This window comes from Moschus berezovskii, chromosome 2 (genome assembly GCF_049115385.1).
Source record: "Moschus berezovskii isolate FMDL1 chromosome 2, NW_MosBer_1.0, whole genome shotgun sequence".
Taxonomy (NCBI): Eukaryota; Metazoa; Chordata; class Mammalia; order Artiodactyla; family Moschidae; genus Moschus; species Moschus berezovskii.
Genome location: NC_142461.1, coordinates 38,844,034 through 38,862,475, shown reverse-complemented (window position 1 = coordinate 38,862,475; position 18,442 = coordinate 38,844,034). Strand labels below are relative to the sequence as shown.

Below are 18,442 nucleotides of genomic sequence, written 5' to 3'. Positions count from 1 at the left end.
CTTTTCTTTGGAAGACCTCCTCTCCTGCTTCATTTATTTACCATTTGTGTCCTGATAGACTGAGGTCATCTAATTTTATATCTCTAAACTAGTCTTCTCTTCTGGCCTTTAGACCAACTTTTCAACCAGTTTCTCCAAATAGATGATCTATAGACATTCCAGATTTCCCCTGGAATGAGCTCTTGTCCTGATGTTCTGTATTTCAGATGATGGACCCATTCACATAAACTCAAAACCTAGGAGCTTCCTTTGATTACTCCTTCATCCTTACCTACACATTCTGCTAATCGCAGAGTTCTACACATTTTGTCTCCTAAATATTTCTACCTTTTTTATCCCTATTTACTCCATAACTCAAACTTTCATCATCTCTTCCTTGGACCTCTTACTTGGGCCATTGTCTAACTGAATTTACAGTCTCCTGGCTTGTCTCCTAAAATCCAACCTTAACACCAAAGTGATCTCTCTAAACGCAGATCTAACTATATCACCGATATGCTTAATTTGTTAATTTCTCGCTATACAGAGGGTGAAACTCTAGCTTCTTTGTGTGATAACTGGGGCCTCCATGTTTTGTGTTTTTTTGGCTACCTCTCCTGCCTATGAGCTCCAAATGCTTGAAGTCTCCATGAGAATATAACGTGGTTTATTCCAAACCTATTTTCATGCTGGTCATGTTACATGGAATGCCCTCATAACCTACACTTCTGCCTAGAAAATTCCTACTCATTCTTTATGATTTCATTCAAGATCTAGGCTCCCCTCTTCTCTATCTGTATAATATTTTAGACGTATTTTTATTGTTATTTTTAGTTTATTTATTATTCTTATCTCTTTGTGTGTCCATCTCTCCCACTAGATTCCAAATGGTTTGAGAATAGAAATTATCATTGTATCTGGGGTAGTTAACATTAATGTTTGTGTTTTGTAGCTATTTAATAAATATTTGCTGAATGAATTAGTTTACTAATTATCAAATAAATCTAAATGACTCATTCTTTTGTAGGACAGTGTATAATTGAATGGATTTTAATACTTTTAACTTAAAACTAGCTCAAATATTGTATAAGAAAATTAATATTCTGAATATCCTGCCAAATATTATAATTTTAGGCCAAATTTAAATGATGACGTGTGTTACAGCTAAGGAATCCACTTTAAAGGTGCTGTCAATATTTTCTTGATTTGATTATATTCACTTATTCCTTCAATAAATATTTATTGGATGCCTACTGAAGGCTAGGCACTGTTCAAAGTGCTGGAGAAACTGCAGGGAATTAAACAAAATACAAGCCCTCAAGGAGATTTTTATAAAATTCATATGTCTAAAGTAAACAACTTTAAAACAGAATTCAAAATAATAGTTGTTTAAGCAGATGTCTCTAAGCTACTAGAAAACACATTTAGAATTGCTTCATGTCATCACGGAAACAGATTTTCTTTGCAAGCTAGAAAAGAAACTGTAATGTGGAAATGTTGATTTTTTGAATGCTTACACCTTCTGGTTTTTCTTAGAACCTTTCCAGACCATTCACCCCACAGCTATTTGAATGATAAAGAGCACCTTCTCCCACTACAGAGCTTCTGTTCATGTGTGCATATATCCAACTTAGTGAGCCATTGAAGGGGACTCTAGAAGTGGAGTTAGCTCTCAGAGTTCATGCGTTCACCCAGCTTAAAAGGATGTACAAAGGGACACATCCACATAAGAGTTGGCCATAGCTTCTGCAGGTATTTGGGCCTAAAGAATGATTAGATTGAGCTGGTGTTATTTGGAGAGCTAATGTATGTTCAGTTAATCAACAGTTATGTATTGATATTCAAGGAAAAATACACAGAAGGAGATCTCAATTTATCTTCAAGAAATATACAGTCTAGCTGGAAGTATATCAAACAAAAAACAAAATAATGACGGTGACCGTCTTGAGTGGTAATTGTCACATTGAGAGAGCAGATGTTAAAAGCCAGGATGTCAGGTTAAGAGAACTCACTTCCTGTTGCCATGGCCATTGGAGTTTTGTGCCAAGGTTACTTAGAATAAACATGGAAAATAACCCATCTCTGAAACTAAGAAATTATCAAAACCTGGTGAATTGAGCATTCTGCTTTTCTGGAGACAAATCTGATATACTTTGCACACTGTTAATTCCTTGCTTGCTGGATCTAATACCACACGTGATACCAGGCAGTCTTCCCCATGTTTATTTCAAAGGAAGAGGGATTCTTTCCCTTTAACTTCAGACCTGTCCATCTAGTTGTTTACTCAATAAGTCTAGCTGAAAGTCTAACAGACCTCTCAAACTTACCATGTCTAAAACTAGACTCCTGATATCCCCAGACTTGTTTCTTCTTCATCTTGCCCATCTTTATCAGTGACAAGGCCCAAGATCTTTGACATCTTTTTCTCCTACACTCCACTTCTAGTCAATCAGCATTTTGCCCTCTACTAATTTTATCCTCTATTAACCCCCTAGTCTAATGATCTTTCACCTACATGATAATAATAGCTTCCTAAATTCTGTCTCCACCCTTGCCCTTTCTCAAACTATTCTCAATAGCCTGGGTGATCCTATCAAAATAAATATCAAGTCATGTCATTCTACTACTCAAAACCCCTGCAGTGGCTTCTCATGTTACTCAATAATTGCTGACGTCCTTACTAAACCAGTCAGTCCTAAAGGAAATTAACCCTGAATATTCACTGGAAGGACTGATGCTGAAACTGAAACTGCAATACTTTGGCCACCTGATGCAAAGAACTGAGTCATTAGAAAAGACCCTGATGCTAGGAAAGATTGAAGGCAGGAGAAGGGGATGACTGAAGATGAGATGGTGGGATGGCATCACCAACTCGATGGACATGAGTTTGAGCAAGCTCTGGGAGTTAGTGATGGACAGGGAAACCTGGCGTGCTACAGTGGATGGGGTTGCAAAGAATTGGACTCGACTGAGTGACTGAACTGAACTTACCATGACCCATCAGGCTATATTATTTGAAATTCAATAATGTCCCTGATCTTATTTTTTTTCACTCTCTGTCATTCACTTGACTCCATGCTCACAGTCTCTTGGCTGTTTCTTGACACACAAGACATACCTAGGACCTTTACACTTGCTGATCCCTTTTTATAAAATGCTTTTTTGGGAAATAGCTACATGGCAGCTCCTTCATTTCATTTAGATCCTTACTCAAAAATCACCTGCACGAGAAGGCCTTCCCTGGCCTTTCTGTCTAAAACATTGACACCTTGCCTGCCATTTCTCTCCATCTGCTTTCCTTCTCCTTTGCACTGGGGAGCAGAGATTTTTTTTGTATCCTTTGTTCCCTGTTGTATCCCAGAACCTCGAATAGGACAGGTACAGTAGGTGGTCTGTAAATATTTGTAGAATGACTGTTGAATGAATTTGACCAAATGCTTTATGTGCTTTTCCAATATGGCCACTGGATGCTTCTCCATAATAAGTACCACTGTGGTGCCAGGATCTTGGTCTGTAGCTTACAGTCCCCTCTATACCAACATCGAGATTTATTCAGGGATTTCAGCTAGTCTTTCCAGTTGAGGCTTCCTTTGATATTGAGCTGCATTGATTCACCATTTGCAGAATCTTTTTCTTCCTAACTTTTTCAACTTTTTTTTTTCAAAAAAGTCTTCTAGATCAGTGGTTTTCAACCATAGCTAACATGAGACTCACTAGGGGGAACTTAAGCAAACCTCACAGTGCTTCTAACTTAATTGGTCTGGTTAGGGGAAGAAGTGAGACCTGAGCCTCCTAGGTTTTAAAAGCTCCCTGGGTGATTATACTATATACAAGCCAGGGTTGTAGATCACCACCCTACGTGAATTCCTGGGTCTCAGTTGTGCTCATTAATCTGCAATCACACTCTCTGCTTTCATGTCGACATTGATGTGAGAGACTGCGTTGTTGAAAATGTAATCTCAGAGTGTTATATGTTTGTACTTACAAAACTGCATTTTAAACTTCTCAGCCACTCAAAGTGATATAATGATGAAGCAGAGAATGTGCTTCCTGGCAGAGACATTTGGTGGTAGACAAATTGAATGAGTATGGGTTGTAACGGAGAAGGCAATGGCACCCCACTCCAGTATTCTTGCCTGGAAGATCCCATGGATGGAGGAGCCTGGTAGACTGCAGTCCATGGGGTCGCTCAGTCAGTCAGACACGACTGAGCGACTTCACTTTCACTTTTTGCTTTCATACGTTGGAGAAGGAAATGGCAACCCACTCCAGTGTTCTTGCCTGGAGGATCCAGGGACAGGGGAACCTGGTGGGCTGCCATCTATGGGGTCACACAGAGTCGGACATGACTGAAGTGACTTAGCAACGGGTTGTAAAGTCAGTGCAATTCAGCAAATATTTATTGAGCACCTATTGTGTACCCAATGCCTAACACTGAATTTAGTATTGTGATGGTGACAGAGGTTGTGGAGGAGGAGAATGCCGGCTACATCTCTGCCCTCAGGGAATTAGATTGTTGAGAAGGCAACAATACAAAATAATATAGTAAGAAAGGTCTACAGAGAAGGCAATGGCAAGCCACTCCAGTACTCTTGCCTAGAAAATCCCATGGATGGAAGAGCCTGGTAGGCTGCAGTTCGTGGGGTCGCTCAGTCAGTCAGACACGACTGAGCGACTTCACTTTCACTTTTCACTTTCACACATTGGAGAAGGAAATGGCAATCCACTCCAATGTTCTTGCCTGGAGAATCCCAGGGAAGGGGGAGCCTGGTGGGCTTCTGTCTATGGGGTCACACAGAGTCGGACACGACTGAAGTGACTTAGCAGCAGCAACAGCAAGAAGGGTCTAACTGTAGGTTACTGATTCCATGAGATGCAAGAACAAGAGATGGACTGGAGAACAGAAAGTCAAAATGGCCAGCATCTGAGGATATTGCCTTATGAGAGAGAAAGAGGACAATTAAATCATTAAGAGGGATAATATCAATATCAATAACCATAAGTAAAGAGATCTGCCTAGGCCCTTGAAATGAAAAGGACTCAATGAGTGCTAATAGAAAACAATAATTTGTATTTTGTGCTCTGCCCAAAGTTCCATCTTAATGAATTACTAATTTTGCCTAAAGGAGATCACCATGATTTTTGTAGTAATTACGATGATGATGTGTGTGTACTCAGTTGTGTCCAACTCTCTGTGGCCCCATGGACTGTACCCCACCAGGCTTCTCTGTCCATGGAATTTTCCAAGCAAAAATACTGGAGAAGGTTGCCATTTCCACTTCTAGGGGAACTTCCCGACCCAGATATTGAACCTGAGTTTCTCCTGTGTCTCCTACTTTGGCAGGCGCATTCTTTACCATTGCGTCACCCAGGAAGCCCATTATGATGATAATTTAAGCCTATTGGTTTGCCCTAGAAACACTCATCTGAGTGAGGAAGGAAGATCTTGAAGATCAGCCTACTTTGAAAATAATCTTATGAATGATGTTCTTTTTAAATACAATCTTAAAAAGTTAATTTCTATTTCTAGTTATTACAAAATGTTGGCAATATTCCCCATGTTGCACAATACACCCTTGAACCTATCTTACACACAATAGTTTGTGCACAAACTACTGGGTGAAAGATGTTAATTATTGCATTGACTGTTCCCTTCAGCCAGTTCTTAGAGATAGATCTTCTTTCTTTTCTTCTAGGAATCTGACCTCACATTTCGACTGGCCAGTGGACTTGTTATATGGCAGCCCATGTGGGAACACAGACAGCCTGAAGTCTCTGGCTTCACGGCACTGGTGAAGCCCATCAGGAACATCATTACAGGTTTGTGACTCAAACACCTAGTGGGATGGTCTCAGCATGCATAGGAATGAAGGTGATGGGTGATTCGCTCTTAAGAAACCAAGAGGAAGAAAATTCCTCCAGGCAGTTATCCAGGGCCCCTGGGTGCAGGGTTCATTTACATGATGAGAAACTCTAAACCAGGAGAACATGCTGTGGGTAGTATGACTTTGGGTAAGTCATTTAAACTTTCTGTGCCTCCATTTCCTCATCTGTAACATGGGAGTTACTCATGGGAGATATAACTCCTGTATAAATATAGTTTAACAAGTACTTATAGGATTATATGGCAAGCCACGCCAGTACTCTTGCCTAGAAAATCCCATGGACGGAGGAGCCTGGTGGGCTGCAGTCCATGGGGTCGCTGGGGGTCGGACACGACTGAGCAACTTCACTTTCACTTTCACACATTGGAGAAGGAAATGGCAACCCACTCCAGTGTTCTTGCCTGGAGAATCCCAGGGACGGGAGAGCCTGGTGGGCTTCCGTCTATGGGGTCACACAGAGTCGGACACGACTGAAGTGACTTAGCAGTAGCATAGGATTATGATGAAGAATAAATGAGCTGATATATGTAAAATTGCTTAGAAGAATGCCAGGTACATAGGAAGTAAATAAATGGTAGCCATTATTATTATTTCATCTTAATCATAATTATGATGGATGGAGTAGCATTTCCTTAACAATCTTGCTTTAGTGGAGATTTGTTGTTGTTTGCTATCAAAGCATTTCACTACTGGGATTGTCTAATGAAATAGTCCTATTGTCAAACTGTAGAAAGAGTACAACATGATAGCTTGAAAATTGCCTGGAAAGTTCATGCTTTACCCCAGAACTTTTATCATGTATATAACCTAACCTCCCCCAAGTGCTTTTATTTCTTTAAAGTTTTTGTTGCTCAGTTGTATCTGACTCTATGCAACTGCATGGACTATAGCCTGCCAGGCTCCTCTGTCCATGGAATTCTCCAGGCAATAATACTGGAGTGGGTAGCCTATTCTTTTTCCAGCAGATCTTTTTGGCCCAGGAATCGAACCAAGGTCTCCTGCATTGCAGGTGGATTCTTTACCAACTGAGCTATCAGGGAAGCCCCAGATTCCTTGTTCCTTAATATTTTCATCTGTAAAATGGGTCTGGTAATATACCATAAGCTATTATAGGGTTATTATAAGTATAAAATGAGTTGATATATGCAAAAACACTTAAAACAGAACTTGACAGATGTTAGGTACTGTGTGTGCTCAGGCACTCAATCTTGTCCGACTCTTTGTGACCCCATGGACTGCAGCCCAATAGGATCCTCTGTCCATGGGATTTCCCAGGCAAGAATACTGGAGTGGGTTGCCATTTCCTACTCCAGGGGATTTCTGACCCAGGGATTGAACCCACATCTCCTGCGTATCCTGCATTGGCAGGCTGATTCTTTACCACTGAGTCAGCTGGGAAGCTTATGTTAGGTACTATGTAGATGTTAACTGTTACAATTTTCAGTATGGCTAATTTTTTAGCACCTTAACCTATCGAGTTGGACTGAATCGATGAAGAAATCTATATTGATAACCTAGAAATGCAAAGATTTTTTCATTGGTTGCTTGATTTCTCTTACAATACATGCTATTAAATGTCTTCTTTCAAGGTTTTAATGATCTATTAAAATGGGTTTTTGATTCAAAAAAGAGATGAACTTTCCTGATGGCTCAGATGGTTAAGAATCTGCCTGCAGTGCAAGAGACCCAGGTTTGATCCCTGAGTCACGAAGATACCCTGGAGGAGGAAATGGCAACCCACTCCAGTATTCTTGCCCAGAGAATTCCATGGACAGAGGAGCCTTGTGGGTTTCAGTCCATGGGGTTGAAAACAGCTGGACATGACTGAGCACACTTGCACATATTGAAACATATACGTTACCATATGTAGAAAATAAAAGAAAAAAGGAAATAAAATACCTTACATAACTTATATAATCTTATAAAATTTGTGATGGGATTTCATCCATATTTGCAGCTAAGAGAAGCTCTCCTATCAATAGTCAAAGTCAGACCTGTGAATCACCAAATCAAGACACAAGATACCGAGAGGTAAGTATATTATAACCATGAGAAGAAAGGTAGATATTCCTTGAACACAGCGAGGTTTGAAGGGTAGGATTTGACCAGTGCTTTATCTCTGTAGCTAGCATGTAACACTTAATAAATATTAGTTATCATTATTCATTCCACGTTAAAGTATCTTGTTCTCAATTACTGAATCTCCTAATATTTGCTGCTGCTGCTGCTGCTGCTGCTAAGTCGCTTCAGTCGTGTCCAACTCTGTGCGACCCCATAGACGGCAGCCCACCAGGCTCCCCCATCCCTGGGATTCTCCAGGCAAGAACACTGGGGTGGGTTGCCAATATTTGCTAGGCAACCCTAATATAAGTAAAATAATACTACAGCAGGTGTGAAGGAGGAAGTAGAGAGGAGGCTTAAGATGCAGTCCTACCCCTAAAAGAAGCTAAAGTTTAAAGACAAATCCACATAAAACAGAAAATGTGTAATAAAACAGAATATAATTTAATGTAAATTCACCATGCACTACTTGATTCAGAAAAGAAAGAAATGAAGCCCAGGGTAGTTCAAAGTCACATAGAAATGTAAACCATCATAAATTTAATATGTGTTAGATGACCTGCTTTCACTTTCAGTTCAACATGTAGAAAATACAGTTTACTGTTATCCATCAAAATTGGATCCTCTTTCCAACTCATGCATTATTGCCAGGATTATTATTATTATGCATTATCATCATCCTTTCTACCCTCAAAACTGAAAATGTTAACATCTTAGTATGTCTCCTACAGAGCAATTGCTAAGTATAGACACTGTGATTTATATGCTCTATTTCATCTGTTCTCAGATGTAAATTTTTTTCACTTTTAACACATTTGAAATATAGTGTATTTTTCATGATCTTTGGCCTCTTACAATCTCTCTGCCTGGTAGAAATCTTGATGTGATTGTCATTCTTGTGCAGCAAAATGTGATCATTTCAGCATCTAAGTTTGCAGAATCAGGGTCAGTGGCTTAGGAGAATGTCAGAGGGGATAGTGGAACACTCTTTTAAGAAATAACACTCTCGATGGGGCATAAGTTATTCTACGGGAAAAACATATATCAACAGCTCTGAGTTGAAATTTATAAATGTGATGGGAAAATATCTCACACTGGGCAGAATTATATTTATTAGATAAATGTAATTAAAGTAAGCTGCTCTGTCAATAAAGTGAAATGAATTTGTGCTTACAAATAAAGGTTATTGTATTCATTTGGGAAAAATGTCTTACCTCTCCCCTCTGATGAATGATGAAAAAATCTGAACCTTGCACTTTCATTTTCATGTTTTGACTTTGATTTGATTAGCTGTTTCTCACTTACCCTTGTTTTCTGCCTCATGCCTCTATTCCATTCACCTCAGTACTGACATATCTTTGATGAATTATTGGTTTGTAGCTCTTCTTCTGTAGATACTGGATACGGAGGTGAAAAGAGAAAAGAATCAAGGGCAAAATGAAATAAAAGACATAAAGGTTCTTAGTCTAAAAGGCTTCTAATGATACAGGGGCTCTTTAGAAGCCTGTTTCTATTCCTTCTTAGATGAAGGCAAAATCCACTTGTCTATGACATATTTATGCTGCAAAATTTTTTTTAATTTAAAAAACAATATATGTACAATAATATGATAATTCTAGAAGATATTCCTGAAGGAAAAGAAAAAAACAACACTAATCTACTATCTCCAACCCCAAAAGGGACTCCAGGTGGTCTGTGAAACGTTCCAGTCAGATTCCATCTCACCCAAGGCCACCATTTCAGGCTGCCACCGAGGAAACTCCCTTGATGGAAGTCTCTCTTCCCAAACTTCCCAGGAAAGAGGACCATCGCACTCCAGGTACATGACTGCAATATGATGGATAAAAATGCATTTCCAGATCCTCAAAACTAAATATGCATTTTCAGCTACTTATATAGCCTCTCTGTCTCTTAAAATGTGTAAATGTATGATATTTGTATACATATATACATATTCTGGGTCAGAGTGTAATCAGGTGAATACGTCCAGAAATGAGTTATAAATAGCTCATTTAAACACATTCAGGCAGACGTGGTAAGACATGATTTAATGAGATGTCTGAATTGAATAGTATTTTAAATATTTAAAAGTGGAAGCTCAAATGATGCTACCAAAAGATTATGTTGAAAGAATGTGAAAGGATCCGCTTTAATGTATAAAAATACTTTATACTAGCAGATCCTTGTATTGAGAATGGGTGCCTCTAAAGTACACACAGGGAATTCGGAAATCTATTCTTTGTGAACATTCCAGAGCTGCCTCTGTTAACTAGTGTCATAGTGAATTTGCTTACCAATGCCTTCTCTAGGGACAAACATTAGTCCACTTCTTCCTGCTCCCTGATGAAATTAAGGAAACCTGGATTCATGAGGTTTGCCTTTGTGCCCATCTATAAACTCCACCTAACAGGGGAGGAGACCATTTGTATATATCTGTTTCCAAATAAGGTTACTGTCTAATAGATAGTGTTTTAAAAGGAGATATGTTTAAAATAGCTTTATTGAAATATAATTTATATAGCATAAAATTCACCCTTTTAAGTGTACAATTTAATGGTTTTTAACAAATTTCCAAAATTCTGCAACTATCAACACACTTCAATTTCAGAACACTTCTATAATCCCCCAAAATATCGCCTCTGTCCATTTCAGCCACTCCCATTCCCACACTCTGATCTAGATAATCTCTTAACATGCTTTTTGTCTATATATGGTTGCAATTCTGGATACTCCAAATAAGTAGAATCATACCATGTGTGGTCTTTTAAAAGAATTTGACTTCTTTCCTTTAGCATGGTGTTTTAGATCATTGCATATGTCAATAATTCATTCTTCTTTATTGCTGTAATATATCCATACAATATTCTGTTGTTTGGATGTAATACATTTTGTTTACTCATGCATCAGTTGATGGATGTTTTGGTTGTTTATAACTTTTTGTCTATTGTGAATAATACTTTGACAAACATTCATATATAAATTTTTGGATGAGTAAATGTTTTTAATTCTGTTGGATAGACACCTGGGAATGAAATTGCTGGGTTGTATGGTAAATTTAATTTTTTTTTGAGAACTATCAAACTGTTTTGCAAAATGGCTATACCATTTTACCTTCCCACCAGAAATGTCTGGGGGTTCATTCTCTCTATATCCTTGACAGAATGTGTTATTGTTGTTTTATTATAGCCTTTCTAGTGGGTGTGATGTGGGATCTGACTGTGGTTTTAATTTATATTTTCCTCATGAGCAATGATGTTAAGTATATTTTCATGTCTTTATAAGCTATTTGAGTATCTTCTTAGGTGAAATATCTATTTAAACATTTTGCCCAAGTTTTAACTGGGTCATTTGTCCTCTTATTACTGAATTGTAAGAGTTTTTATGTATTCTGAATACATATTCAGAATGTCCTTATACCTCTCTCCACCCTGGAAAAAGATCCATAGATATTTCCTCTCAGTATTAACTTGCCTTTTTGTTCTAAAATGATCTACCTTTTTATGGCACCGGACAGATAAAAGAGAGTAAATGCATAAATAAATTATTTTCAGTTTACTCTAAGGAAAAGGCAAACAAGGATGGAGTGGGCTCTTTCTCTTAGAGACCTAAATAATATGGAGGAGATGGCCTCAGAAAAATCTGGGAAGAGCAATACAGACAGAGGGAACAAGCCTAAAGGCTTTAAAGTGGGAATAAGTTCAGTGTATTCCAGGAATGGAAGGAAGGCCAGTGTGACCAGGGGCTATTGATGAGCAAGTGGGCAAGGTGAGGGAATCAAACCAGAGAGGCCATAAGGGGTCAGATCACAGAGCAGCCAGGAGGCCATGGTAGGAAATTTAAATTTTGTTCCAGGTGTGATGAAAATTCATTGGAGTTGTTTGAGCAGTAGAGTGTAATGTCACTGAATTATACCTCTTAAAGATCACTCCAGATGGTTTATGAGAATAGACTTGGAAAGAAAAGCAGACACAGAGATTAGTTAGGAGACACTTGCCACGGTCCAGGTGGGAGAAAATGCGGCTTGGTTAGGGTGGAGGTAGAAAGGGTAGAAAGGCTTAGGTGAGGCTGCAATTGGGACATATTTAAATAGAGCTGCCATGACTAGATGTGAAGAGTGAGAGAAAGAAAAGAATCAAGCATAACTTAAGTTTATGGCTTGGATAACTCTGAGTAGTTATTAAATTTATGGCATGAGGAAGACTGAGAAAAATCATGTATGAAAGTATTCTGAACCTGTTTCCTTCTACCTATGTCTGTGGCCCCCACCATATTGTCCAAGCCACTCATCACCTCCTGCCTAGAATCCTGCAACAGCCTGCTTATTCAGTCAGTTCAGTTCAGTCACTCAGTCGTGTCCGACTCTTTGCGACCCCATGAATCACAGCACGCCAGACCTCCCTGTCCATCACCAACTCCCGGAGTTCACTCAAACCCATGTCCATTGAGTCGGTGATGCCATCCAGCCATCTCATCCTCTGTCATCCCCTTCTCCTCCTGCCCCCAATCCCTCCCAGCATCAGAGTCTTTTCCAGTGAGTCAACTCTTCGCATGAGGTGGCCAAAGTATTGGAGTTTCAGCTTCAACATCAGTCCTTCCAATGAACACCCAGGACTGATCTTCCTTAGAATGGACTGGTTGGATCTCCTTGCAGTCCAAGGGACTCTCAAGAGTCTTCTCCAACACCACAGTTCAAAAGCATCAATTCTTCGGTGATCAGCTTTCTTCACAGTCTAACTCTCACATCCATACATGACCACGGGAAAAACCATAGCCTTGACTAGATGGACTTTGGTTGGCAAAGTAATGTCTCTGCTTTTTAATATGCTATCTAGGTTGGTCATAACTTTCCTCGCAAGGAGTAAGCGTCTTTTAATTTCATGGCTGCAATCAGCATCTGCAGTGATTTTGGAGCCCAAAAAAATAAAGTCATACACTGTTTCCCCATCTATTTCCCATGAAATGATGGGACCAGATGCCATGATCTTAGTTTTCTGAATGTTGAGCTTCAAGCCAACTTTTTCACTCTCCTCTTTCATCAGTCAAGAGGCTTTTTAGTTCCTCTTCACTTTCTGCCATAAGGGTGGTGTCATCTGCATATCTGAGGTTGGTTATTGATATTTCTCCCAGAAATCTTGATTCCAGCTTGTGCTTCTTCCAGCCCAGCGTTCCTCATGGTGTACTCTGCATATAAGTTAGATAAGCAGGGTGACAATATATTGCCTGCTTATTAGTCTCCTCTTATTTACTGTTGTAACTGCCCAATAAAGGATCTACAGAGTCATGAAAAAACTTAATCATGCCACTCCCATACTTTAACTTTTGCAATGGCTGCCCACTGCTATCAAGATAAAATTCAAAATCCTTGAAATATGTCTCAAAGCTCCACATTATCTGGCTGCTATCAAGTTCTCATGTCTGATATCAGGCAATTACTCACATCCTATCGCTAGACTCCAATGTCTTTTGAGTTCTTCACATGCAATGTACTTCCTCTTAGCTTTGAGATTTGGCGTATGTTATTCCATCTGCCTGGATGGTTCTTCCATCTCTCTTTACTTAACCAGCTCCTCATTCTTCAAGACTAAATTTAAATATTATTTCCCTACTTCCTAGAGAAGCTTTAGCAAATTTTAAATCTGATCACAGAACTCCATGTGTTCTCTTACAGTACAACTGGTAACCATAATTCAAAGACCTGTGTTGTCTAATAGATTAGACAACAACTAATAGATTAGTTGTCTAATAGTTATCTCCTTCACTGGACTGTAAAATGCATGGGCAGAGGGACCAAATCTCTTTTATTCATTGCTCTATCTCTAGTGCCTGGCACATGGCCTTAATGAAGGGCACTGAATAAGTAAAAAAATTTAACCTTCACAACAGCCACACGAAGAAGACACTGTTCTTATTTTCAAGATGAGGAACTGAAGCATAGAGAGATTAAATGATTCATTCAAGGACACACAGCTAGAAAGCAGAAGACCTTGATTTGAGCTCAGTCTAGACAGTTCCATGGTCTACACTCTTCACTACTCTTCCACAAGAAGACAGGTATTTAGGCGGAGCATAGCGATTCCTATAGAATCTACCCATCTTCTTAATTATGGTTTTATGGAAGCCTCTTTTCCTTTTGATCCCTCATTAAATTAAAGGAGGAAGTGTTGTGGTTATTTGCCATAATTGGTCATTTTGGGGAACAAATACTTAACATCACTTTCCCCTGACCTCTCCCAATAGACCTGAAACTCAGTCCATGTTTGGTTCTGACCTAACTGGATCTTTCAGCACTTTAACCCCCATGGCCACTCTATCCTCCTGTCACTTTTTCCTCTTCTTTTGCATGTTACACTGGTTTCTTTCCCCTTACCTTTCAAGCTGAGTCTTAGCAGACTTTTCCTTTGGCTTCTCCTCCATGGCCCTCTTCTTACTGTTGGTGTTTCCCTCTCCTCCCACCTTCTCCCTCTGAGTGGTCTTATTTGCTGCCATCGTTTCAGTCACTCACTACATGTTGATGACCCTCAAACCTTTACATCTCACCTAGACAACTCTTTAAAGCTCCGAACACATGTAATCAAGAGACTGATAGAAAGCTCTTCCTGTTCCTCCCAGGTACCTCAGACTCAGTTTTTCTAAAACCAAATGCATTCTCCTGCCTCCTGTATTTCAGTGGATGGTACCACTATCAACCCAGACATTCTAGTCAATAATGTGAGGTTTACTCCCTTCCAAGACCTTTACATTCTGCCTTTTAATCTCTCTCAAATTCTCTCCTTCTCTCCAACCTTACAGTCACTGACTTATTTCAGATCCCTATCATTTCTTATTTATATTTCTGCAGGTGATCTTAATGGTATCTCTATATTTGGTGTTGCTTCACTTCCTTTTAATCCATTACCTATATAATGTTACAAAAGTAATTTAAAATACATATCTCATCATTCTATTCCCTTGTTAACAAATCCTCAATGGCCATGCATAGCTTTTAGGATACGTTTCAAACTCCTTAGTCATCATACCTAAGTCTTTATGATCATTCATGTCCAAGCTCACCTTTCTCAATTTTTCACTTGACACTTCTTTTTCCATGCTTATTTTCAATACCAAAATCTGCATTAGCTAACAATTGCAATACAACAAGTTACCAAAATTTCTTAGCAGTTTAAAATGAAAGACATTTATTATCTCAAACAGTTTCTGAGGATCACAAATCCAGAAACCGCTTAGCTAAATGACTGTGGCTCGGGGTCTCTCAATGACAAGCCAGATCTGCAGTCATCTGAAGACTTGAATGGTCTGGAGAGTCTGCTTTCAAGGTGATCCATCTAGCTGTTGACCAAAGGGTTTAGTTCTTCAATACTGGGGCTTCTTGAAAGAGCTTCTGATGACATGGCAACTGGTTTCCTCCAAAACACATTATCCAAGAAAGTGAGTGAGGAACCAAAATGGAAGCTTCACTGTCTTTTATAACCTAATCTCCAGATGGAATCTTCAGTGTCTTTTATAACCTAATTACCAAGGCAAATGCCATCAATTCTTCTATATTCTGTGTATCACACCAACCAATCCTAGTATAGTGTGAGAGGACATTGCACAAGGTTGTGAATATTAGGAGTCAGGTATTGAAACTCCAATACTTTGGCCCCCTCATGCGACGAGTTGACTCACTGGAAAAGACTCTGATGCTGGGAGGGATTGGGGGCGGGAGGAGACGGGGACGACAGAGAATGAGATGGCTGGATGGCATCACCAATTCGATGGACATAAGTTTGAGTGAACTCCGGGAGTTGGTGATGGACAGGGAGGCCTGGCGTGCTGTGATTCATGGGGTCGCAAAGAGTCTGACACGACTGAGCGACTGAACTGAACTGAACTGATTGAGGGCTATTTTGGAGGCTAATTTCAATAAACAATAATGATAACAATGTAACCATCATTTTATGTATAGATATATATATAGATGACTATATGTCTATTTTTATTATGTTATTAAGTATCTTCATATTCCTTCTTCACTAATTCTGTTATACATATTCCAAGGAGTTTAAATGTTATTTCTTACCTCCAAATATAATACTGTGCTTCTGCCTGACTTTAAAAAATTGTGAAACAATGTTAGGGTGAAATATTGAGGTCATAAAATACCCAGGAACTTAAATTTCCTGCATAATTTTTCTCAACCATAATAAGCATGGAAATTTGCAAATATAAATAGCAAATGATCTTTTTTCCTCTAATAAAATTGTTAATGGCTTTATTTTGATTTGCCTGTAAAAACAAAGATAACAATGATGTTCAAAGTTTCCTCTTTGTGAAAGGACATTGTTTTTTCCCCTTTTTGAATACCGCCACACTCAATCATTTATGTATACATGCATTCTTTGGCATATATATTTGTACACAGTCACCCATAGCACACATAAACCTACATGTGTGAATTAGATATGAACTCAGTGGCACTTTAGAAAAATGAATTATGTCTCTTCTTTGCCTAGCTGCAGTGGCTGGTTGCCATGGAAATGATGCACAAGGTAGACCTTTCAGGAAATGCTAATTCTAATGTGTCTTCGTTGGAGGAGTTCATGTATTAATCAGAAATAAAGAGAACTTTAATAACAAAACAATGCAAATATGTTAGGAACAAAAGCTATCTGCTTTTATCAAAGAAATCCAATTCACCATCTCTTTTGTCCTGACCTTGACTGAACCAAACATCACTCTTTATGGAACTCTGCAATCACAGAAGAGATAGCTAGTTTTTTATTTTTCATCTTTAATTACTATATGCATAGAGTTAATTTCTGCTTCATTAAGTACTGCAGGGGTCAGGACTAATTTCCACAGTTCTCTGCCTCCATAGATTTCCTATTATTTCTTAAGTGTTTTCCTGCTTCAGATGCACTCTACTAGCATCTCCCAACACTAATTAATAATAACTTGGTTTCCTTAAAGTCATAGTTGCTTGGAAAATATACTAAGACAATTTCTATCTATTTTTGATGCCCTTTTTTGTCATAATGTATTCTATGCATATCAAAGAAATATATGCTAATTATGGAAAAAGTTTTAAGGTATCAAATATTTTTAAAAATTTGAAAATCATCCATGAGCTTATAAGGTAGATACAAACATTATTTTTTGTATATATACCCCTCTTCATTACTTTTACATATACCATTTAGAATAAAACTGATATTCATCCTTTCAGAAATTCTTCATTTTTTTCCTACAAAATAACTTATAGAATCATAGAATATTAAAGTTGGAAAGAACTCTTCTATCATATTATACAATGAGCTGCCTTCATATCATCTTTACTCACATAAATTTCTTTCTCACATCTAATTAGGTAGATAGTTAATTATAATTAGTTAATTACAATAACTTTTATTGGTTACTTAGTGACAAGTTGATTGTGTGATACTTCTGTCCTAAGTGAAATATTATTGTTTATCCTTGCCCTTGGTTGATTATTCACCCCAGTGTAACTCACACTTTAAGCCAAATAAACTAGTACTTGAGTAACATTTAAAATTGAGGTACTTCACGTTATAATATTTGCTATAGAATGTCCTGTTAACTTCATTCTTCTTTCAAATAGGGTTTCTTTAAATATTAAGCAATTGAAATGTGAATTTACTTAGCAAATTTTGATTGCCTAAGTTACAGACTCGTTTTTAGTCTCTGAGTGCAGCTCTTTATTGGTGGGAGTTTTGCTGTTGTATGTCTGATTATCAGTTGAATCTGTTAGAAAGTAGTTAATAACTATGAGATTCAACTGTACATTAGTAATTACTTTCAGTCAAATAAACTTTGTGTGTAGACATAAATATACTCATCTGGCACCCTCAGGGAGACAAAACTGCCAACATATCATTCCAGTTGTTTCCATGTAGGAATTATTTTGGATGTTGGCTTACAAGTGCAAAAGTCATGCATTATTTGTTTCTCTAGGGCAATTGACCTCCAATCTTATTAAAATTATTTAAGAATTACCTGGAGAAATTAAGAATATAGGATGAACAGATATAAAGTACTATACATAAACTAGATAAGCAACAAGGATTTATTGTATAACACAGGGAATTATATTCAACATCTTATAATAATCTATAATAGAAAACTGAATCATTTTGCTATGCACTTGGATCTAACATTTGAAATCAAGTATATTTCAATAAGAAAAAAAAGATTACCTGGAGATATTATAAAGACTCCTACATTGTATTGCCAGCAATAGTGGCTTAATACTTTTGGGATAAGACTTGGGAGTTTTGCATTTTTACCAACTTCCCTTCTCCCTATCCCCCTCTTTGAGGGGCAAAGGGACAGAGCAGCTGTGGGGAACTCTGTGGAGAGTGATTAATAAGATCTGTGACCTTCTATGACAGCCCTAAGCAGATCTCTGGGAGGGAGAAGTCTGGGGAAGGAATCGGTGTCCTTTCTCCTTCCCACGTCCTGTGGTAGCCTCCTTTTGCAGAATTCATCCTGGAACCAAAGGCCTGGGAGCCTCCTGTACA

General features: G+C 38.4%; 1 protein-coding gene across 5 annotated transcripts in view; it reads left to right on the top strand.

Annotated features, from left to right (window-relative positions):
- Positions 1-18,442, top strand: part of UNC80 (unc-80 subunit of NALCN channel complex) — a 218,111-nt gene that overhangs the window by 10,112 nt on the left and 189,557 nt on the right. For all 5 annotated transcript variants that reach the window (XM_088842019.1, XM_055398557.2, XM_088842016.1 and 2 more), the window contains exons 5-7: positions 5,676-5,799; positions 7,822-7,895; positions 9,605-9,744. In XM_088842019.1, coding sequence (XP_088698145.1) covers positions 5,676-5,799; positions 7,822-7,895; positions 9,605-9,744 — 338 coding nt within the window. The remainder of the gene's footprint in view (positions 1-5,675; positions 5,800-7,821; positions 7,896-9,604; positions 9,745-18,442) is intronic.